Source organism: Taudactylus pleione, unplaced genomic scaffold, assembly GCF_031769625.1.
Source record: "Taudactylus pleione unplaced genomic scaffold, aTauple2 ptg000061l, whole genome shotgun sequence".
NCBI classification, from domain to species: Eukaryota; Metazoa; Chordata; class Amphibia; order Anura; family Myobatrachidae; genus Taudactylus; species Taudactylus pleione.
The window spans coordinates 11,392,383-11,417,190 of record NW_028284463.1 but is presented as its reverse complement, the minus strand read 5'-3'; the positions used below and the strand labels follow the sequence as shown (position 1 = coordinate 11,417,190).

Sequence of the window (24,808 nt, the reverse complement as noted above, 5' to 3'; positions counted from 1 at the left end):
AGAGCTGCATTACATGTCTGGCTGTGGGTCACTGTCACTGCGTGAGGGGTGTAGTGTATATTTGATTCCTCCTCCTCCCAGTCCCAGGTATTACCAGCCCATCCAGATCACACCCCCTGCTGCTACCTGCAGAGCAGGATCCCCAGGCCAGCCTCACTGACTACCTGCAGCTCTCACACTTGCAGCCAGCAGCACCTAGGAGATACTCAGGACCTCACCCCAGGGGTCCTCCGCCTGCAGCAGCAGCACCCCAGTCTCAGCAGCCTGTCATCCTGAGGGACCCGGAAACATGAGCTCCCTGTTTAAGAAACGAACCACTGCCAAGTTCAGCCCGAACTCCTCGCCCAAGCTGTGAGTAGCTAGCCAGTCATCTCTATATACCCTCCATATACTGCCCCCTATACTGTGTGTATGATTATCACCCTTTTCCCTTATACTTTACTAAGGCATCACACTGACTCCTCTGCCCTATATACTCAGCAACCCCCTGCTGTACAGTGTCACCCTGCTGCTGGTGGGATCATGCAAAGTAACTCTCCCAAAGTACAGTTATTAGACTGCCCCCCCTATACTGTATGTATAGTCACCCCTTTCCCTTATACTGTACCCTGACATTACACTGACTCATCTGCCCTATATACTCAGTAACCCCCTGCTGTACAGTGTCACCCTGCTGCTGGTGGGATCATGCATCATGTACAGTGACACATAGTAACTCTCCCAAAGTACAGTTATTAGACTGCCCTCCCCTATATACTGTATGTATAGTCACCCCTTTCCCTTATACTGTACCCTGGCATTACACTGACTCATCTGCCCTATATACTCAGTATATACTCAGTGTCACCCTGCAGCTGGTGGGATCATGCATCATGTATAGTGACACAAAGTAACTCTCCAAAAGTAGTTATTACACTGCCCCTGCACTGTAACATGATCCCCCAAGAGTATGATACATTAGTGAGCTTATTATGTATCTATAATAATGCACTTCTCTGAGATCTATGGGATCAAACTGTTTTTGATGTATGCACTGTTCAGAGATCTACTCAGTGATCATATAAATCACTGACTATACTGAGATCTAGTGGGTTCACTTCAATCATCATCTAATCCACTATACTGAGATCTAGTGGGTTCAGTCATCATCTAATCTACTATACTGGGATCTAGTGGATTCAGTCATCATCTAATCTACTATACTGAGGATCTAGTGGGTTCAGTCATCATCTAATCCACTATACTGAGATCTAGTGGGTTCAGTCATCATCTAATCTACTATACTGAGGATCTAGTGGGTTCAGTCATCATCTAATCCACTATACTGAGATCTAGTGGGTTCAGTCATCATCTAATCTACTATACTGGGATCTAGTGGATTCAGTCATCATCTAATCTACTATACTGAGGATCTAGTGGGTTCAGTCATCATCTAATCCACTATACTGAGATCTAGTGGGTTCAGTCATCATCTAATCTACTATACTGAGGATCTAGTGGGTTCAGTCATCATCTAATCCACTATACTGAGATCTAGTGGGTTCAGTCATCATCTAATCTACTATACTGAGGATCTAGTGGGTTCAGTCATCATCTAATCTACTATACTGAGGATCTAGTGGGTTCAGTCATCATCTAATCTACTATACTGAGATCTAGTGGGTCCAGTCATCATCTAATCTACTATACTGAGGATCTAGTGGGTTCAGTCATCATCTAATCCACTATACTGAGATCTAGTGGGTTCAGTCATCATCTAATCCACTATACTGAAATCTAGTAGATTCAGTCATTATCTAATCCACTATACTGAGATCTGTATTTGATACACTTCTGAGATCTAGTGGATTTATTCTGTATCTAATACACTATTCTGAGATCTAGTGGGTTCACATTGTGTTTAGTATATTGGTGCAGTCTCCAGTGTTGCCAACAACCCTTAATAATACTTTTACTGACAGTTTTATAGCAATGTACTGCCACCTGTCATTTTACTGACACAACTTTGAGCGGCTGTAAAATTTGCCCCGAGCTGAAATTACAGCCAGTAAGAGAGAAAAATGGGCCTCAGGATTTTTAAATAAAGTGCTCACAAATCATTAGTGCTGAGCTTATGTGTGTGATTGCAGTGACAGGTGGGGTCTGGTGCTTACCAACTATTCTCACTGCTGTAATTGGGACTATTTATACTGAATGTTTGTTCAGAGTTCTGGCATTCAGTGCTGGTTACACTGGAGTCTGGCATCCAGTGCTGGTTACATTAGAGTCTGGCATTCATTGCTAGTTATAATGGAGACTTACATCCAATTCTAATTATAAGGTCTGACATCCATTGCTAGTTATCATGTAAACTGGCATCCAGTGCTGCATACACTGGTCTGGCATTTAGTGATTTTTATACTGGGGTCTGGCATCCAGTGCTGGTTATCCTGGAGACTGGCCTCCAATGTTGGTTACACTGGTTTGGTATCCATTGATTTTTATACTGGAGTCCGGCATCCAGTGCTGGTTATACTAGACTTTGGCATCCATTGCTAGCTATACTGGAGTCTGACATCCAGCGCTAGGTATTGTTACTGGTTATACAGGGTGATGATATCCTGTTGCTGGTTATACAGGGTGATAGTGACCTGTTGCTCTTTATGCGGGGTGATATTATCCTGTTGCTGGTTATAAAGGGTGATAGTGTCCTGTTGCTGGTTATACGGGGTGATATTATCCTGTTGCTGGTTATAAAGGATGATAGTGTCCTGTTGCTGGTTATACTGGGTGATATTATCCTGTTGCTGGTTATACGGGGTGATATTATCCTGTTGCTGGTTATAAAGGGTGATAGTGTCTTGTTGCTGGTTATACGGGGTGATATTATCCTGTTGCTGGTTATAAAGGATGATAGTGTCCTGTTGCTAGCTATACAGGGTGATAGTGACCTGTTGCTGGTCATAGTGGATTATAGGGCCCAATGATGAATTTACTAGGTTTCTGTTTATACCGTTTTCTAGAGCTGGCTCCTGCTTATACTGGGTTCTAGTGCCCAGTGCTGGTTACACTGCTTTCTAGTGACCATTGTTGGTTGTATTGCGTTTTGTCCAGTGCTGTATATACTGTTTTCTAGTGTCCATGGCTGGTTATACTGGTTTCTAGTCTCAAATGCTGGTTATACTGGAGTCTTGTGTCCAATGATGGTTACACTGGTTTCTTCTGTTCAGTGACATTTATACTGGTTTCTTGTGTCCAGTGCTGGTTATACTGGGATATTGTGTCCACTGTTGGTTATACTGGGTTCTGCTGTCCAGTGCTGGTTATACTGGGATATTGTGTCCACTGTTGGTTATACTGGGTTCTATTGCCCAGTGCTGGTTCTGCTGGGTTCTATTGCCCAGTGCTGGTTGGAGTAGTGATATGTAAAGTTTATAATGAAATGTGTGTTATTTATAATTTAATACCTGACTAATCATTGTTGACGCTTGGAAACAGGCTCTTGTCCTTCCTTTTGTGTCACAATATAATTATTCCTAATAAGTGCAAGCTCTGCAGTACAGATAATCGTAACTGCAACCCATTCGTGCACCACTGGGTATAATAAAGCGTTCACTCTAGGTGCAGGGTAAAATTATAGATGTGATGCACCGCTACACTACATCAGGTCCACATTTTTTGCCCTTCAAAATTAAAATATGCCATCCTCACTGATCAGCACCCTGCACCTAGAGTAAAGGTTTTGTTTCACTCACCCAGATACATCATTTGTGTGCATCCTTGTACTTCCCACGTTGAATGTGTTTACACAAACCCCCTGCCCCTGTTCCTTGCTCCTATTCATCCTGTGTAATTATGCAAGACACTCCTGAGCCTACACTAGGATACTCCGTACTCCCAAGCCCCCACTAGGATACCCCGTACTCCCGAGCCCCCACTATGATACCCCGTACTCCCGAGCCCCCACTAGGATACTCCGTACTCCCGAGCCCCCACTAGGATACTCCGTACTCCCGAGCCCCCACTAGGATACTCCGTACTCCCGAGCCCCCACTAGGATACTCCGTATTCCCGAGCCCCCACTAGGATACTCCGTATTCCCGAGCCCCCACTAGGATACTCTGTATTCCCGAGCCCCCACTAGGATACTCTGTATTCCCGAGCCCCCACTAGGATACTCTGTATTCCCGAGCCCCCGCTAGGATACTCTGTATTCCCGAGCCCACTGATAGAATACTCACTATTTCCGAACCCATCCCAGGGGACTCAGTATTCCCGAGGCCACTGATAGGATACTCAGTACTCTTGAGCCCAAAGATTAGCATACTCAGTATTCCTGAGCCCACCCTAGAATAGACCATATTCCTCAGCCCACTCTTGTGTACTCAGTATAAGTGTTATCGATTCCTTGTTCATGTGTGAACCTCATATATATAAATATATATTTCTTTTTTGCAAAATAGAGTTTGTAGTAACAATTTGCATATTAGTAATTGTCATTTATATACAGATTTGTAGAAGGATAATTATTAGCCTTTATTTTGGGCTATTCATTTATTGCAGATTTCCTCAAACATGAAATAAGAATTATCCCTAAAACCTCATTCATTTGGGTAATAATTATGTCCTAAGAGAAGTTCCTGCATGTAATTTTTTACAGTACCTGTGTAGCTACCCATTGACCCTTATTTGTAGCACCTCCATTACAGCATCTAGAGAATTACCATGCTGTTACGTTTACTGTACTAAAGAATTACAATGTACATTATCCCTTCTAACTGCAATTGAAGCCTTGCTATGATCGCCCAGGATTTTGGTGCTGCTAAATGTATAACACAAATACAGCTGTGACCTTAGTGCGTGTTATGCTGGGTACACACCTGATGAAATGACGCTGTTCATGGACATATCGGGTCGGTCCTGCAGCCCCCCACCGCCCGCCCGTGCATAAATTTCCATTGCAAAACCATACGCAGTGTGAGGTCTCATAGCGTGCGTGGCTGTTAGCAATTTCTGAGTAAGGTCAGGAACTGTGCGTATGGGTCCGATGTTACCGATGGTTTCGTATAACGGATGTGAGTAAGGTAAAGTGGGCGTCCTTGTGTAGTGCTGAGTTTGCATTGCGATCACAGTGGGGTGGCATGCTGTCACAGTTGAACTGCATGCGTACGCAATATTGCGATCTGTAGTGAATCAGGCCCACAGTTTGGGACACGATTGTTGGCTGATCCAATAATCGTGGGAAAAGAAATATGCCCACCCTTGGTTTTACCTATATTGTACATGGTCCCAGCTTCGTGGCAGTATTAATGCCATATATGTATGCAGAGCGGAAAGACGTTTGCTATCGGAGCTCACAGTATTATACTTCAAATAACAGCATGGGGGACTTCGTTCATATTTTGATCAAAATATATAAGATTGCAGCCCGTCGTCATGGGACCCCAATTCTCTACAAGTTCCTACCTCTAAGGTGCCTGAGAGGTGAGTGCATTTAACTGCAATTTAATGGTGTGTTGGCCATGGGCCTGATTCATCATGGATCGCAACTACAACAGCGAACGTGGATTGGCCGATGGTGCGTACTGCGCATGCATATGCACTGCAGTGCGCGAGTTAGCATTGCGATCGCACTGCTATCTCTTATGCAGACACAAAGCCTTCGCAGACCGAGGGACGGGACGTCAGCATTTGGAGGTGGTGACGGGGGAGTGGTCAGAGAAACGCAGACGTGCCAGTCCGTTTGAACACCGTTGCATGGGCGCTCATAAATTATCCACTGCGACGGCATAGGCAGCTTGTGTACTCACTGCGTGCGATGAGGTTAGCACTCTTCGAGTAAGATCAGACCTGCTGTAATTGTGCCTGAGGGGCCGATGTTCCTCAATGTTCCCGATGTATACGCAGCACTGCAAGGTATTACGGATGTGAGATAGCGGTAGTGGGTGTCTCTATGCTGGCTGTGCGCCGGCTTTGCAATTGCATCATTAGCATATTCAATTGCATTCAGTAGTGATAAGTAATGAATCAGGCTCCATATATGCTAGTATAGGAACTTGCAGAGAATTGGGGTCCCATGACGACGGGCTGCAAGCTTAAATGTTTAGATCAAAATATGAACAAAATCCCCCATGCTTTTATTTGCAGTATATTATTGTGAGCATGCTTTTATCTGGTAACTGGTTGCTTACTCTCCCGGGAAGTGGCGGGAGGCTACTGATTTTTTTTCGGGCAGTCCCCTCACACCCCCAGAAGAGTGGCTGGATATCTTGCATCCACTTCCTAGTGAAGAGGGCAGGATTGGGGGATAATACCACCTGGAACTGCAGTCTGTGTGAAGGGGCGTGGTCTAATGACCTGAAAGCCCCGCCCCCGAAGTAACCAGCTGCCTCTCCTTTCTGGGTTTCTGTAAGAGAGGAGAGAGAAAAAAATGAGGTAAGTATGATCTGCACCTAGCATGGGGGAGTTGGTGCAAATTTCAATGGTGCGACTGATGGCTGAGTCTAAAGATGCACCAAGCGAGATTGTTACGTCTAAAGACAGGCAAAGTGGGCGTCTCAGCCGTTGCATATTCAGACGCATGGCTGTACACCAGGGGAAGGGCTTTTACCAGTCCCTAAATATTCCCATATAACCCCACTGATTACAAAGACTACTGTACAAAACTAAACTTGCCCTTCGTGCTGTGCATGGAACGAGCCACCTCGCAGTCTCAGCGGCCCCTAGGCAAAGGCCCTTCGTGCCATATGGTGAATCCGGCCCGGTGACAAAGAACTTCTTTTCTAAAAGAAGGAAGAGAAGTGAGGAACTGTATTCAGTCTTTATTTCTGTAACACTCTGAGAGGTAGCTGGGCGTGGGTGATACGCATCCATCATTCATCTCAGCGAGGCATGTTGTGTAACCGAGGTGTGTACCAAAGTGTAGTGTGTGATGATGTGCTACTTGGGAATGTAATCACTATGTATAAAGACTGACGCTGTCAGTTTATAATGGTCGGGTGAATGAGGCTCGGTGTCACATATTCATTTTAATCCTGTGAAACTTTCTTTTTTGATATTCAAGTAAATATATGAAAACATTTGTACATTCCATATCTTAGTATAATCCAGGCGATATGTACTGTATGTCCCCGGCACTTCTCTCTCTCTGGGCGGGATGCATTCTGCCGGTCATCACATGCATGCTGCCAGCGTTGGCGACATCGGTATGTATGACGATCCCCGCAAAGGCCTTTGCGGTGAAGGGACTTCTGAGTCTATGACCCAGAAGCGCCTCCGGCAGAAGGGAAGGATGTGCGTGCCGTGGGGGGTTGGTGCATATGAAAAATGCTGTCAAACCCGCATTTCCGGGGTTTGACCGCATTTTTTCTCGCTCTTTCTCCCCCTCTTACTCCATCTCTCTCTTACCCCTCTACTATCTCTCTTATCAGTACTTGATTTTATTATGTAGATTATCCTTGCCATTACCTATTTGCTTTTCATCTTTTGTTTTTAGGCCTTCCTCACCTTTTCTCCTCTATAGAGTGATTTTCCTTTCTGTAAGTGGCCTGTGTATCCCTGTGTGCCTTTCCCCTCTCTTCTATGCTCTTATACATGTGTGGTTGTGGAACTGCTCTGTTGCTGTTGGTAGATTGCCAGTAGTGTCTGTGTGTTCATCATAAGGTGGTATGTATGGGAAATAACACAAGTGTTTGGAGACTGTAGATGTGTGTTATGCAGGGACCCACTGACACAGGTGGGAAGGGTCAAAGTTCATACCAACTACTATTACATTCCAAAGTGATGATGTCATTTTTATCACTCCTCAGCTATATATATATATATATATACATACATATAAAGCTGAGGAGTGAGTGAGTGTGTGTGTTTGTGTTGGGGGGGGGGGGGGGATACAGAGATGCCAGGTCCAGTATGCTAGCAGCTAGTATATAAATATAGAGATTAGGAAGGGCAACCAGAAAAGCCTGGTGGTGGACTCTTTGAAGTCCTATAGCCATGATATGTCTTCCTCACTGTACTGTACTGTACTATACTGTACTGTGCTTTGTTGTCTGTCTATTAGGATTTGAATCACACCTATTGTACTAAGTGAAATCCCAGCTCCCAGAGAACGGCTGTGACTGGTGCCCCACTTAGGTGTGTGACGGTGGCTGATCTCTGGGTGTGATACCGGAGAGGATGGTACATATGAAATATGTGAATGAATAATAGTATTCAGGGGACACCTCCCTTGCTGTGTGTGGGGATTAACAAGGAGGGAGTTAAGAAAGATGAAACCAAGATGTGTAAGTTAGATGTTATAAAGCTGAGAGCTTCTTTGTATGTACAGTAAGAAGAGATCATTATACTGTCCGCAGGGATTGGAGTCTAATGGTTTCACATCTCAATTACTCTTATGCTGGATAACCAGGGGCTTCTCCTGCTGCTCTGTGTGAGTGTCGTTTCACATGACCAGTGTCCAGCCATGGATTTTATTGGTCAGTCTGGGAATAGACCAACCACTGTATCGTAGTCACATGTTGACCTCAAAATGGTCGCTAAACACAATTAATTGAACGCATGTTGAGGAATGGAAGACAGGGTCAATACAATGACCCCGCTCAGCCCACGTGGGAGGTTACCTCTCATCCCTCAACTGCACGCAGCAGTGCCATCCACATGCCCAGTGCTCACCGCGCCAGTCACTGGGTGGTTGTGACAAACAACTGTATTTCAGGGTTACATGGCTTAGCAAGGCTCCGTCTGGAAATGCTTCTCCGTCGAGGTGCATCACATAAAAAGTATAGAATATAAGCAACTTCTACCAACTAGCCATGTCCTACCACTGTTTATCCCACTGTACATGAATGAGAGTCCCTCACAATGCAGTCTCTTCACTTATTTATCTTATGTCAATAAAAGCTAAGGGGTCTATTTACTAAGCAGTTTAGGAGACAAAGTGAAATGAGATAAGGTACCAGCCAATCAGCTCCCAAATGTCATTTTCAAACACAGCCTGTGAGATGGCAGTTAGGAGCTGATTGGCTGGCACCTTATCACTTTTCACTCTGTCTCCTAACACTGCTTAGTAAATAGACATCTAAATCTCCACAAAACTAGGCACACAATCCTTGTCCTTGCTGTTATATAGGATGTCTCAGGTGAGCACCTAAATTCTCAGTAAGGGGGTTGATGCCTCAAATCTTCAAAAGAAATGAAAGTGGAGAAGTTGCCCATAGTAACCAATTGGCTTATAGCTGACATTTATGTAGCACAGTCGATAAACTACAGTAAGAAGCTGATTGGTTGCTAAAGGCAACCTCTCCACTTCATCTCTCTCCAAGACTTGATACGTCTCCCCCTGAATGTTTGTTATTGCTGTTTCTCAGTCTCGGCAGGTCCCTGTTAGCAGACTTCTCCATGTAGGCCTTCATACCCGCAGGCCGCTGTTACCTGACTTCTCACGAGAGCCATGTTTTATTCAGCACTGGCCGTCTGTCTCGCAGTGGCTTTCTTCCCAGTCTAACACTCCCTTAATGGAAAAGGTCCCCTTTGTTTTCTAAACAATGGAGCCAGGCGTGTGTTATCATAACTGCAGTTGGATTATCTAGTGTTTGGTGGACTCTGATATCACTGTGTCCTTTACTGGAGGGAAGGTCGCTGAGAGCTTTAATGATTTCAGGCTGATAATGCGAAGTCCAGGGAATCCATTATATTGTGCCCTTTATACTAGAATGTCCCCAATGGGTGACTGTAGAAAATAAGTGCTATAACTATGACAACCAGCGAGGGGGCCTCATTTTTCCAGTTTAGTTTAGGAAATGACAGCAAATGGTTGCTATAAGTTACACCCAGTGGCGGCTCCAGAGGTGGGGAGGCAGAACAGTTCAATATTCAAATAGGGGAGCCACACCAACTGTCAGTGAGTCTAGGCTGGCGATGTGTGGCTGTGGTTAGGGTGGCAGTTGGTGTGTCTTCAACTATTTGCATTTTGGACTGTGCCGCAGCCCCACCTCTGGAGCCGCCACTGGTTACACCACATCGTGGTCACAGTTACCTAGGCACCGGCTTTTATAAAGGGATCGGTATGAAATACGGCCGGAAGACCGGCACCAGTGAAGATCCCGACAGCAGCTAAGGTAAGTACTAACCTAACCCCCTCCTAACCCTAACCCTCCCTTAGGGATGCCTAACCCTAACCTCCCCCCCCAAGTGCCTAACCCTAACGCCCCCTGTAAGTGCCTAAACCTAACCCCCCCTTCCCTGCAACCTCCTCCCCCCCCCCAAGTGCCTAACCCTAACCTCCCCTATAAGTGTCTAATCCTAACACACCCCCTTCCCTTAGCCTAGCCCTAACCCTCCCGGGGGTGCCTAACCCTAACCTTCCCCCGTGGGTGCCTAACCCTAACCTCCCCTTCCCCTAGCCTAACCCTCTCAGAGGGGTGCCTAACCCTAAGCCCCCCCCCCCAGGAGCCCCTAACCTAACTTCCCCCCCCATGCAGCTGTCCACGCCCGGCTTACCTTCGATCGGGATGCCGGGCTTAGGTAAAATGACAGGCGTCAGGATTTCAACGCCTGTCATTAGACCCTTGCCGAACATTTAGACCGTCGGCATCCCGACTGCATACCTTTATAAACACCCCCATTGGCCTACGTCCAGTTACCAATACAGGTCAGATGACAGGTGTAACACAGGCATAAACTCTTGTTTCAATGTGACAACTGATATGTTTCAGATTGTTCAATTTAATATTACCATGCTGTAGAACAGGGGTGGGGAATCTTTTTTCTGCCGAGGGCCACTTTGATATATATAACATTATTCACGGGCCCAGTGCAGGCCACGCCCCCTCCGTGTGATGTCACATGGGAGCGGGGTAACAATCGCCAGTGATTACAGCAATGCCTGGAGCATCCTGAGGATGCTTCGGGGAGCTGTAAGGGCAGCGGTGTGACCGTCTGAAGTGTGCTAAGGACGCTCCAGGCAGCACTACTGCATAGATTCTGGCCGCAGGGTGCCATTATAGGCACCCTGCAAGCCAGATGAGACTAGCAGAAAAAAGCTCCGAGGGCCAGACCAAATGATTCCGGGGCCTGAGGTTCCCCATCCCCGCTGTAGAAGGACACAGAAAAGCCTTTTTCTCAAGATTTTCAGTTACAGAAACCAATAATTTTTTGTTTCTCCCAATTTGAGGCAGAGAAATGATGCAGAAATCTCCGATTCCCCTAGTATGCCAGCGCACATTGGAGGCTGAGCACTCCAGCATTTTGTAGATCTTTTTTTTGCATCTTTAGCTAAATCCTTCTTAATATGGCGTGACGCTTACGTGAAGTCCCATCCAGCTGTTTGTCGCAAGGGCTGTCCCGGCAAGTTAAAATGTATCATAAGTTCATAACTGCTTTGATGTGAAAACCAGGGAAAAGGGTCCAGTAATGTTATTCCACAAGATGCGCAGAATGATAAATAGACTCCGTATGCACTAGTACGACCAGCATAAGATGAGATTCATCTTACGATTTCCTTTGAACTCCCTGGCAGTCCTGGCCACACACGATTGACACACGATGTACATACGATCTCATGATACCATCGATCTGCAGTTTAGGAAGGAAGGTCATAAAAAGCACACACACTTCTTTGGGTTTTTTTCAATATTCAATTTTTATTGATTTTCAAAAATCTGCATAATAGAAACATACAAAAAACAGAAATATGGGGGTAAAGTAAAATTACAGAAACAACTTAAAACAACTTAGAAAGGTACATACAATGTAATTGTATCATTAAGTCAAAATAGCCCTTAACCTCAATGATGAAAAGTATAGCACTGATACTGAAAACATACATACGTCGTGATTTTTTACTTATATAGTAACATCTCAATGTTTAACACAATGATCAACATTACCATATAACCCTATCATAAACTGTGTCAAATAAAGCCTTGAAAGTATTATTGCATTGTGTTTTAATTTTATTCATATTCGTTATCAAGGGCACTTTTTCTAATTCTTATATTCGGTCAAAACGAACCAGCGGACCAACGGGTTAGAAACTGATGACGAGTATTGGGCACCTGCTGTTTTGAATTCATAATGGGCCTGAATTTTATTTTCAATAGCTTGTAAGTTATCGATAATATTAGATTTCCACTGTTGAGCGATTAGTAATTTTGTGGTAATTAGTAGGTGTCCCATTCTATAACGGTCACTATTGGAAAAGGGTCCATGATATATATGGAAGATAGCTATTAAAAAAAAAAAAAACCTGTGTTATGAGTTTAAATACTTGACTCCATAGTGGACGTAACATGGGACACGACCAAAACATGTGTGGTAGAGTGCCCACCAGACCACAGTGTCGCCAACGTAGATTGGAAACTGAGGGCCAGATCATATGAAGTTTCTCTGGGGTTAGGTACCATCTATGTAGAAGTTTATAGTATTGTTCTACGTAGAAAGCACATTTGGAAAGCGTAAAGCAGTTACGGAAGATTGACTGCCAGTCTTCTTCAGTCAATGAGCATGACAGATCTGATTCCCATTTTATCAATGAAGAAAATTTAGAGGGTTTTGTAGAATCAATTATAAGGGAATACCACCAGGTTATGCTTGGGAGTAACTGTATCCATCCTATTTTGCAAATATTTTAGTATCTTACTAATATGGTGAGGGGAGTGTGTTATATTATGTAACCAGTGGCGTAATTGGAGAAATTTAAAGAAATCATTTACTGGAATAGAGAACTTCTCACATATCTGAGCAAAAGAGCTCAGAGTGCTGTTATATCGCCCAGGGAGGCCACCCCTCAGGGTTGGACTGGCCCACAGGGGTACAGGGGAATCCCCCGGTGGGCCCCACTGCCTATGGGCCCCTCCCCTCCTTTAGGGATCAGGTTCAAGACTGTGCACTTGAACTACACATTATACATATGTTACATTATACTGCAAATGACTATGGTGTATTTTATACAATGCATTGCTGTTATTAATCTGGTACATTATCATGCATGCACTAGCAGTATTTACTATATATACACATTTTAAGGAACCCAGTCCATGCACTCTCTAATGGTTAGCCAAGCCTCTGTGGAGGCTGGCCACACCACTAATTATGGGCCCCTATCACTGTATTCTCCCCGTGGGCCCTTCATGCCCCAGTCCGACACTGCCACCCCTCTATCCAGTTATCTAAACATAAATTTGGAATAAGGGACGCAATTCTCTTAGGATTAGTAGTGGGTAGGGTAATGTCATCCAGTCTAGAAACTACATCGCGCCAAGCCTTTCTAAAGGACACGATAGCTGTTAGGCACCTTGTACTTTGAAGGTTACTGGATTGAGGTAGCCATAGTAAATCTATCAGAGGTAGCAGAAAAATGGCGTCTCTCTCTAATATAACCCATGTTTTTGGTTTGTCTAATTCGAACCACTCTCCTATTGGACTCGATAAGCATGCTAATTGGTATATTTGTAATTTCGGAAATGCCAATCCCCTTTTCTGTTTTGGCAAGGATAAGATACTCCTAGCTACTCTAGGCTTCTTACTTTTCCATACATATGTGATGAACAATGCATAAAATGTATCCAATATATATCTTGGAACCAACATCGGAATTGTTCTGAAAAGATACATAAGTTTAGGGAGAAGCATCATTTTCAGTGCGGCAATACGTCCCAGCCAAGAAACCTCCTGCATCATCCAATCTTTCAATAATAGAGATAGCGAATTCGATAAAAGGAGGTAGTTACTTGATATTAAGTCAGATATTTATGGGGTAATTTGGATTCCGATGTATTTAAGAACACACACTTCTTCAAAATGTAAGTCAAATGACGCCGGTCGGAAGCACGATGCATCGCATGCGCAAATATCGTGGCACGATCTGCATACGATAGATAATATGGGCTGCACATCTGATCATACGATGCGTTTTAAGCGCGCATCGGAGTGTATCCTACCTAAAATACTACTCGATTTCCACACGATTCATGGTACGACGCGTCTAAAATCGGGCAATCGGCCCGAAATCGCGCTAGTGTATGGCCAGCATTAGCCCCCTATAAACACTTCAGTTATTTTAGCTCAGTAATACAGAAGTCTTGATATATTTTAGTGCCCACAAGTGCCCTGTGTTTGACCCAGTCATATAGATGATGCTATTTGGGTGTAATCCTTATTTGATGCTTCCCGTATGTGATGAACCTAAATTTAGGTTGTTATATACCAGATACTGAAACTGCGCATCCCGCCCAATGTGTAAGGCTGTGATGATCGAAGATTCCAGAGCGTTTGTGCTGTCCGCAGGGAGGAGGAGAAGCAGCAGCGGATATATGCAAAGGGTGTGAGAGAGACACACATAGCACAGGGGAGCAGAGCAGGTTCTACAGGAATTAGGGGCGAGGGGTGTGACCGTCATACAGTTTCATTGCAATTGGTGTGAGATTTCAGAGAGAATTTATGGAGTGGTTTAACTGACAGCAGCCTGCCAGTCACTACCCTAATTTACTGCTGGGGACGAGGCCCCTAGACGTTCCAAAAATATTATATCCGGATGCATCCAATTCTATCCGTCGTCCCACTAGTACACATTAGACAATACTGTCATTCTAGTTTCTTTGCACAGTGACCGGTGGAATAAAACAATTATATTCTACTTAAAAAGCTTTTGCTTAGTATGGTTTTCCTATTAATACTGCAGAGCAATAAATAAGTATGGAGCTTTGTACGTACCGTAAATGCACATATAAAGAGAAACTACATTGAACGCTGTATGTGTATGCAATGTATTGTGCTGTCATTTTTCTGGCACAGTCTGTAACGTGACAGTTAGGAGCTGCATGGTTGGTACTTTATCTCTCTCCGAGGTTTTATAATTTTTCCCCCACAGTACCTCCATCCCCGTAGATCTCTGTGGGACATTTGCTTATTGTCACTGGGTAAAGCTATCTTGCGATAAGCAGCAAAACAGATTTGTACTTATCACCTGTTATTAATAAATAGTCCCGTTAACAGTTTGTTACTTCTACTAATTGATTTTTACTTTTTTAGCATCTTTCTGTGGATTCTAGCCATGCCTTTATATCATCAGGTGCAGAGATGTTTTAGTTTCATGAACCAGGGATGGGATATGAAGCTGCTTGTTGGATGTATTTGCATCAATAGTGGATTTCACGGTATCGAGTCAGGTAGTCGTCATTCAGAAGGTCAATAGTCAGAATGTCGACAGTTCTGAATGTCGAAATGGACAAAAGGTCGACAACCAATATATAGACATACAATTTTGTTAACATGGTTAAAATCTTCAGATTGTCGACAATTAACATGTGAACACTAAAATGTCAACATGTTTAAGGTTAGGGATTAGGGGGTAAATTTACTAAAGTGAGCGTTTTTAGAAGTGAATTTTAAAAGTGATGTAGCCCACAGCAACCAATCAAATTCTAGCTATTATCTTCTAGAAGGTGCTAGTTAAATTTAAGTAGAATCTGATTGGTTGCTATGGGTAACATCACTTTTAAAAATCACTTCTAAAAACTCTAACTTTAGTAAATTTACCCTGAGGACTAGGCTAAAATAAGCAAAAATCATTATGTCGACATCCTGACTGTCGACTCGAAAGCACAGCCAAGTGTTATTATATCCTGGGAGATCAAATGTAACAAACTCCGGGCCATGTGATATATGTGACTGAATAATACAGGAAGAAAGGTAGTAAGATAAAGCAATGTATTTTCTGAATGTTGCGAGATATCAAATAAACTAATAATGTAATCCTAAAATGAAAACACAGAATGTATAAATATACTGTAGTATATTCTACAATTATTGCATGCATGATATTTTGCAGGAACCACAGTGAACTGTGCACAATCATAGTAATGGTTTTTTTTTTTGCAAAGTTCCATTTATATTTTTAATAAAATGGCTGCCAGGTCAGAATTCTGAATGGTGCTCATGAATGTGGAGTAACAACACGAGGAGGCTTTTATCATAGCAGAGATACATGAACTATGCACCAGTAAATGGCATTCCATCAGAGGCTATAGTACTTAATGTAGAAAATTTTAGCGTGAAGTAAAAAAAATGTGAATAATTTTCATCTTGCCAAACCTGATGGTCAGGGCACTTCAAGAACACCCTAATGCCGTTCTGCCCCGGAGCGTGGTTCCAGTGACACTACCTATGGGCGTAGAGTGACATTCTGCGGATTCTGTGCATTTTTGTATTTCGCTGTTTGGCGTTCGGTCTACTTTACTTAAAGTGCAGCAATATTTTCAGGGGGCTCTGTCTTGTATGGCATTTTCTTGAAAAATCAGAAATGATAACACCGCCACCTTGGATTTTGTATAACAGGCCCATGTATAGATGACATCATAACCTGTCCTGGAAGCCATTTTGACTTTGTAAGAAAATGGGAAGCAATGTTGAAACAAGGTGGCGGTGCACCTTGTGCCAGCCCCGGCCCTTAGTGGCACTGCAGCAGCGATACTGGCTACAGGGTGTCGTTCCAGGCAGCCTGCTAGCCAGATGCAGGGGTCGTGGGGTAGCAACGGTGCCGCCCTCAGGTCCCTTGGCAACAGCATTGCTCACACAGACCTAATAACAGCCCTGATAGGAAGCCGCTGGTGGACAAATGTTAAAGGTTCAAATTGCTCAATCAATTTATAATGGGCAGCAGGTTCTGGCAGTTGCTATTACTTATAAATTGATTGAGTGTCTTCCATTTTGAGCATCATGGTCTGTGAGGCATTTATGGGATCAGTAGCTGAAAGGGAGTGCTGGACCTTGTAGTGCCATTTTGGAGCATGGGTACTTCCTGGACTTATGCTACCAGTAGACAAACCTAGGTGGTTGCCTAGGGCGCCAGTGGTTAGGTGTTACCTTAACACTGAATGAGTGACATAATGGGGGCAATGCAGAGTGCGAGGTATACCCTGTGTATTCAAACTATGCACGCCCTGAGTCCGAGCGAACAAGGGGTATGGGTGTTGCACGCATTTCAGTTGCATTTACATTTGTGACTGAAGGGGAGTAACTGGGCTGTAATGGGGCGTTGTCACGTAGGCAACGTCCATAGAGGGTGTGATGACGGAACTGCGGACCATGCAGAGTTGCACACAAACGTAAATACCCGTTTCCAGGCATATCATTGGCACCAAGTACTGTATGGTCCGGTGCCAGTCTGCACCGATGAAGATGGCGAGCAGCAATATCAGTATGGATAGGGGGTGGCCGTGCTGCAAATATGCGTTTAACTCTCCTTATGGGTGAATATATACATTTAGTTGAGTGCACACAATGCGGGCGCATCTAAGGCTGATGTGTGTTCTACATCTGGCCCAATGTGCCAGGCACAAGATGCATCGCATTAAATGCTTTTCATGTTGCCCCCACCTCCCGTCTGCTAAGATGAGGAGTAGCGAGAGTGGGGCTCAATCTCTGCGGTGAGGGAGGGGAGCGACATTCCCAGTGAAGGTGGCAGTGCCTAGGGCACCATCGCTCCTTCTACTGCTTTTCAAGTTTCAAAACACATGAATATATGACCCAATATAGGAACTCTCCTTGTTTAGAGTTAGAACTATATGATAGTGCCAAGGGTCCGGTAGGTTATCTTTGCCAATGTGTGTAATTAAGACTTCTCCAATGTACAGTAAAATGGCAGCTTTTGTTGCTGGGTCACAGAATGGTGCGGAGAGATTTCTCTGTGCATGTTAAAGTATAAAGATCCGGCAGCATGTGTATTTCATATGTGTATCTGTATTAACCCAACAGCTGTGACAGCAACTGTATTTAGGAGTCAGGGGCCACTGGGCAATCAGGATGTGGTATAATTTGTAGACACTCAAAAAGTCAACATGAGGCTGTCAACGTGGTTGTAATGTCGACAACGTGCTTTTAGTCTAATTCTATGCTTAACCCTAAATGGAAATGTCGATATTATATCAATGTCAGCATTTCCCCTGTCAACATTCTGTCAGTGTCAACATTTTGCAGGTGTCGTCAATAGTGATGTCGAAATTTTAACCATGGTGACATTTCGGGCTTTATTTTACGGAACGGCAGCATTTGTAAGCTGCCGCTTCCCAATGGGTTGGAGGTGAAAATATTAAACGCCACCCGCAGTCATTGTAAAGCACGCCGACGCTTTGTAAATAAAGCCCTTTGATTGGACACCAGCCATCTGGGGCACATACTTGTTAAAGACAAACTTCGGTGAAATTGAATGCATGGGAGCAAATGACAATCAGCCATTTTCTCACAAACATCGGAAAACGGATGAAAGCTGTTGTTCAGACAAGTTTTATAAATCAAACAGCTTTAACCAACTTGCCTGAACGACCTTATTCGTGTTTTCTGGTGTTTGGGAGCAATTTGCTGATTGTCATTTGCTCCCATGCATTAACGGATTTTCATTCCAACCAACCAACTAGTTGGAAGGTTGGAGGAAAGTCGGTCTGGTATATGGTCAGCTTAACACTGGGCCTGTTGGACGCTAATGCAATTTTCATGCAGATCAAATGATTATTTGCCATTGTGCATGGGTACAGAGCCGTAACTAAACTTTTTGGTGCCCTGTGCCAGAAAGAGCATTGGCGCCCCCCTCATTTTTCAAAGGGACATAATGCACCCAAAAATGGCCATGGCTTCATGGGGAAGGGCCAGGGAAGAGATAGGAGAGGCCAGGAGATGCTGGGGATGAAATAAGAGGAAGCTGCAAGTAAGAATGATAATAAACAGAAATTTGACAGGCCCAAACAGCGCCCCCTTCCCTGTGGTGCCCTGTGCCATGGCACCGGCCGCACTACCCTAGCTACGGCCCTGCATGGGTATGCCACGGAGACCAATCGCAGTGATTGACAGGAAGTGAGCGTTTGGGGGTGTTAACGGGGGATGGCCGGCAAAACATGGGCGTGCCTGGCCCTTTGAACGCCGTTACAAGGGCGTGCATAAAGTAGCCACTGTGATTGCATACAAAGCATGAGAGCCCCCTGTGTGTCAGTAGTGCTGACGAGTCTGTGGCTAGTCAGACCACCTGCAAGATGGCCGCTCGATGTCCGTCGATGTTACCGATGTTTACGCTGGTAAGGGATGGCATCTGCAGGTAAGTTGGCAGCACTGGGTGTCCCTATGCATGGGTGATCTTTTGAACCCTTAGCATATTTTTCCCAGCTGCGAGCGCATTTGCCTCCATCTTTGAATCAGGCCCACTGTTCCTGTTACATGAAATCAATATTACAGACTTTAATTACTGAGCAAATATTGGGCCTGATTCAGACCCACTCGCGAGCGGCTGTCCGCTCGCAAGTGGGTCGATGGTCTGCACTGAGCATGCGCACGACGGAGGGAGCTCCGTTGTGCACATGCGCCAGACACGACGAGCGAAGGACTTTACTTCGCTCGTTGTGTCCAATCAAAGGGGGCGTGCTGTCAATGTTGATTGACAGCACGCCCCCTTTGGTGGGCGTGCCGGGGGCGTGCCTCCCTGACGGGGGCGTTCCCACGGGAACGCCTCCCGTCAGAAGCCGGCCCACTGACATCACTAGTGATGTCAGTGGGAGTGATTTTGGCTCTGATAGAGCCAAAATCACTCCGGAGCTTGCGGTTGAAAACCTCAACCGCAGGCTCCGGCTCGCAATTTCGATGGTCGCGATGGTCACGACCATCGCGGCCATCAAAATGCACGCTCGTATAGCCTGTGGGTGGTGACCCACAGCTATACGAGCGTCCAGGAGGACGCTCCATGAAAATGGAGCCCGGCCCTCATGCAGAGCGTGCGCTCTGCTCAGAGCATACGGCTCTGAATGAGGGCCATTGTTCTTGTCATGTCTTATCTCAGTATATAGTATACATCATTAGTCAGGGCTTGTAGATGCAATGTACAGTAATGGTGATGTCTCTCACAGGTGAGGTACAGAGAGCTAGAGACAGGTAAGTCACTGCCTCTGCGACGGCTGTATACCTTTAGGTGACCGCGATGAGAGATAATATTGTATAGGGCGTGGTTCTCATCTGCCTGATTTTCACAGACACCCTCTGTTCATTTCAACCCTTTGCAAGCTCAGCTGCTCCATTAAACCGTTCTATAGCCCCTGCTTGTAAATAAGTGTTTTTTCTCACAATGAAATGATATAGAAACAAAATGTGGGGTGTGTTTATCAGTGTATTTTGGCTGTGATGTGAGCAATTAGCAGTTTCTTTTATTTCTTGTGCCAAATTTCTCTTTTGCCAGTTTCGCCCTAATGTTGAGCTTCAAGGAAAACATTTTCTGTAGAGGATTCATAATACTGATACAGGAAAGTGATTTTAGGCCACGGTCCAGCCAGAGGCAAACGCAGGGTTTCTAGAGGGGGGTTTCCAAATGCTGGATTTTAGAGCGAGTGTGGCCAGTCCATGAAGAGACGGTATAATTATCACTTATCCAGCTTTAATATGCGTCATTCAAAGTGTATTGTGTGTCATAATTCCAGCGTATACAGGACCAGCAATCAGTAAGCCATGAGATGTGGCAGTAGGGTCATTCTGCCTGAGCTGAGTGTTTTTATTTCACATGTGGGCACCATTCCAGGGCATGGGAGCAAAGTAATAGTCTGTGGGAGCAGCAGGAGAACCTAGCACTGCTCTGGACATGTATGTACATATTGGTCTCCTTAGGCACTGGATAACCGTATTAATAATTAACCCTATAGATCAGTGATTCCCAACCTCAGTCCTCAAGGCACACTAACAGTCCTGCTTTTAGTGATATCCATGATTGTGCACAGATGGTTTCATCAAAATAACTGAGGAACTAATTAAGTCACCTGTGCTCTAGTAAGGCTATCCCTAAAACCTGGACTGCTAGTGTGCCTTGAGGACCGTGGTTGGGAACCCCTGCTATAGATGGTCTATAGCAGTGCAACTCTAATATTTTTCCAGATCTCCTAGTTCAGTGGTTCTCAAATTCGATCCTCAGAATCCCACATAGTTCACATTTACCAGGTCACCCAGCAGGTGCACAGGTGTATTTATTACTCACTGACACATATAAAAAAATGTCTGTGAGGAGACCTGGAAAACATGCACTGTTTGGGGTCCTGAGGACCAAGTTTGAGAACCTGTGTCCTAGTTGGTATACAGGTGTAGTCATTACAGGCTGACACATGCTAAAAGATCTACAGGTGGTGCAAATTATTTCATTTGTGATACAGAGGAGAACATGTAGTACTAGTAAAATTGTATTTTATACTATTTCTTTTGTGGTCATGGTATAGAGTAGACTGGGGTGGGGGTTTTCCAGGCACCCGGAAATCCCCCCTGCATTTGCCTATGCCAGCCACCTATAACCTTTTCCTAGCTTTGCCTCCCCTCTTTCCGCACGAGCTCTGGTTTAGGATTTTTTTCATCTGTGTGTCTTCAAATAGCAGGTTGTTACCCTACAGCTCTCATGTGCATGGGGTTACAGCGAAGACTGGTTCCTATGATGTGTATATCGCATCTTATACCCAAAAGGAAGCACAGGGCGGCTTCTGTGTTCTGAACTATGTTATAAAGGTGTCTTGTTTTTGTTTTTTTTATGTCAAAGAAATGGGAGCCCAATGTAAGCAGTGAAGCTTATGATTAGATGTGAACGCTACACTCCTTGATTAAAGCTTAATCGAACTCTTCATTCCTGGGAATTGCATGATGCAAAAAAAGTTTCCCGCCAATACCTCATGCTCGGCACACAGCCTATGGGTACCAATAGAAAACCATGGAAGCATGGAATTACAGCTTTCTATTGGGCCTCCTACTTGCTCACAGTTTAGCTGTCAGGAAGGAATTAGACATTTACTGTCTAGTACATAGCCTTACCCCAGAAATATATAAACTAGGTTCTCTTGTTAAGGGTAGCCTTGAGCCATACTTGGTGGGTGCCTGCAATGGGTTGTGCCTATATTCTTTAGGGTGGAGAGCAGCAACAGATATAAGCTAAGCATTGCTTGAGCATCTGTACTGGAATGACCTTCGGTGATGCTGTGTTTCACCTTATTGCGGAAGTGTACTCTCTTATACCTTTTTGTTTGTTAACCCTCCGTGTTACGTTAAGAAGTTCACATATACTGGTCACAATAATGTTTATCTTCCATTCTTTCCCAGTTTGTTTGATGCTGGAACAATTACGCATATTCTGCAACAGTTTATGTAAGGGGTACATTGTTACTCTGTATTATAGCAATTCTCTTCAATAAGGAGGTTATTCAATTACACATCTGCTTGTGTGGTCATTTCTCTGTATTATTATCCCACCAGGGAAAGTTGTTATGGATTCTGTAGGTGGTAGGGTTCCTAATTAGATTTAACCCCATTCTTGACACTTTGTTAACACACAGATAGCACAGCCCCTCTCACCTTGCACAGAGTGTGGGAACCAGAGGAATATAATGTGACGATTGCACCGTCGTCTGGTGGTGCAGAGTAACTATGTGAGATCTCCATGGTTTTACAAACATTAGAGTGCCCCTGTGATCCTGTTCTTTACTCAGAACCGACACTACGTTTGTTATATGCTTTGCCATCAGTGCCTATTGTACTCCTTCTTTCATTGTATGTCCTCCATGTTTATTGAATATCCTGAGTGCATGGAGACATTACTGCAGCATTTTTGCAGGGCAGGATTTCGTGGCAACCACACATGAGAATAACGTTTCCCCTGTGCCTGGTATTCCAGCTGCAGTCACTGTATAAAGGTAGAAAGTGTTATAGGCAGTGTCTAATCTGCTCAGATAAGACCAACAAGTGAACGACTGGACCCGCGGCTGCCTGGAAGATGATGGTCATTCAGTGTATATGAAGGACCATCATGTACAGATAGATCTGCTAGGTGTGTACCCACCTTAAGGCAATTATGTCAGTGCTGCATTATTACACAACACGATATAAATAAATAAATGCTCTGTAGTAATCCTATTTTACCATACAGTATGTTATGCCAAAGGGAGGGTTGTAAGCATCCCCAGAATCCTTGTTGGGCTTCGCCATTGTCTTTATGCACTGATAAGTGTGGGGGAGATGTTTCAAATCTTCTAAAGAGGGCAAGTGCAAATGTTGCCTATAGCAACCAATCAGATGCTATATATAATTTTTTAGAATGCATTGTATAAATGATAGCTACAGTCTGATTGTTTGCTGTGGGCAATGTAGGATATACTGTCTTATTTCATGAGTAAAATATTTAATTGTGCATGTACCTATACATTAACCTTCTCCCAATGATGTGGTTTCTTGTGTTTAACCTCTGTCAGTCTCTATAATAAGTCTCATTTACTAGCCACAATATGCAAAAGCACAGTGCATTGAGTCGTGCTTTTTTCCCTAGTGTACACATAGATACACGCCTAGGGAGGGATTGCGCAGGATTGGAGAGTAGACATGTCACTTACCAGTCTAGCTGCTATCACCAGCTAAGACATGTGCATCCTTGTATAAGTGGGAATATTTGCATAAAACATGACATCTGAATACAGAATCACACAGCTGGGGCACATTTTTATAGGGAGTTTTATCAAACTTTCTAAAAAGGACAAGTGTAATTGTTGTCCGTAGGATGTTATCTGATTTGTTGCTATGGGCAACATCTCCGCTTGGTCTCTTTAGAAAGTTCAATAAATCTCCATCTTACAGCTTTGTAAATTGCCCTCATTGTGTTACTGTGTCAGTCTGATATGGCTGGTAAATTCCATGGCTGGGGATTGCACCCAGGTAGCTGAACAGCTCTATCATAGACCAGTATGAAGTGTTCAGGAGAGTCTGTATATCCTGAATCACTTCTTTGTTTTATGTTGCTTCCTTGCTATATCAAGGTTTTCCTGGTGGTCAACAATAGGCGCACAGAAAATGTAAAACATTTACTCCAAGGAAAACAGCTGTAACAATAGTTAGTAGATGAATAATTTTTTTTTTTTTTTACTACCAATTCACAAAAGATGATTCACTGTTATAATATTTGTGTTATTCAGCACAAAACTCTAAGAAGTAACTATTTTGCTGAGAACTTCATAACATTGTTGCTACAACCTAACAGTTTATTTTAGAACTTTTCTGAGTGTATTTGGACAGGTTACATTGTCTACAGAATTCTGTGAAGTTTGCATAGATTGACAAGGAAACTAGGTGCCACATTTTATCTTTGAACAAGTAACATAAACAGGTGGAATGTAGTATAATTACAAGGAGTGGCCCTCTTATGTGAGGCTACCGGATATCACTGACAGAGGTCAGACCAGCTGTTACAAACAGTATGACCATTGCTGACCCAGGGGTCACTATGTCCCAGTAAGAACCAGCATGGCGACCTCTGATCCCACCAGCTCTATAGCTGGAAATTCCGGTACTCCTTTTAGTGGACAGTTATTTACATTAGATATATTTTACGTATCATTCTATAAAAGAATATCTTAACATTGTGGAGTCAAATTACTGTTTACAATTTTGCGGAGAAGCTTCAGTTTTGAGATAATAGGCAATAGGCTATGGCAGAATAATGCAGCAAAATTAATATTGTTTAACAACTATACAAGTAAAGGACAAAATAAAATAAAAGCATAAACAATGAGATAGAAAATACACAAAAAACATTTTCCTATTAGAGTTTGATTTTGTAAGTACATTTTGACTGTGGATCAAATACTTAATTTTGTGTCACAATCTCAAGCTCTGTGTTCCTGGTAATAATACATAAGCAGTATAGATATTTTTTTATTTAATGCGGAGACTTCAGGATTTTTCATATAGTAGTTACTCCGCAGTTGTACATTGTCCAGGAAAAGTCCGATATTTTAAAGATTTGAACCTGGATTTTTTTCCCCCTGTTTTTATCTTTGTCAATATA

General features: G+C 43.8%; 1 protein-coding gene across 1 annotated transcript in view; it reads left to right on the top strand.

Moving 5' to 3' along the window:
• The first annotated feature begins 121 nt into the window (after positions 1-121).
• PPL (periplakin) overlaps positions 122-24,808 on the top strand; it is a 78,947-nt gene continuing 54,260 nt past the window's right edge. Inside the window, exon 1 of the mRNA XM_088464718.1 lies at positions 122-351. Within this exon, the coding sequence (XP_088320844.1) occupies positions 290-351 (62 nt within the window). The 5' untranslated portion in view covers positions 122-289. The remainder of the gene's footprint in view (positions 352-24,808) is intronic.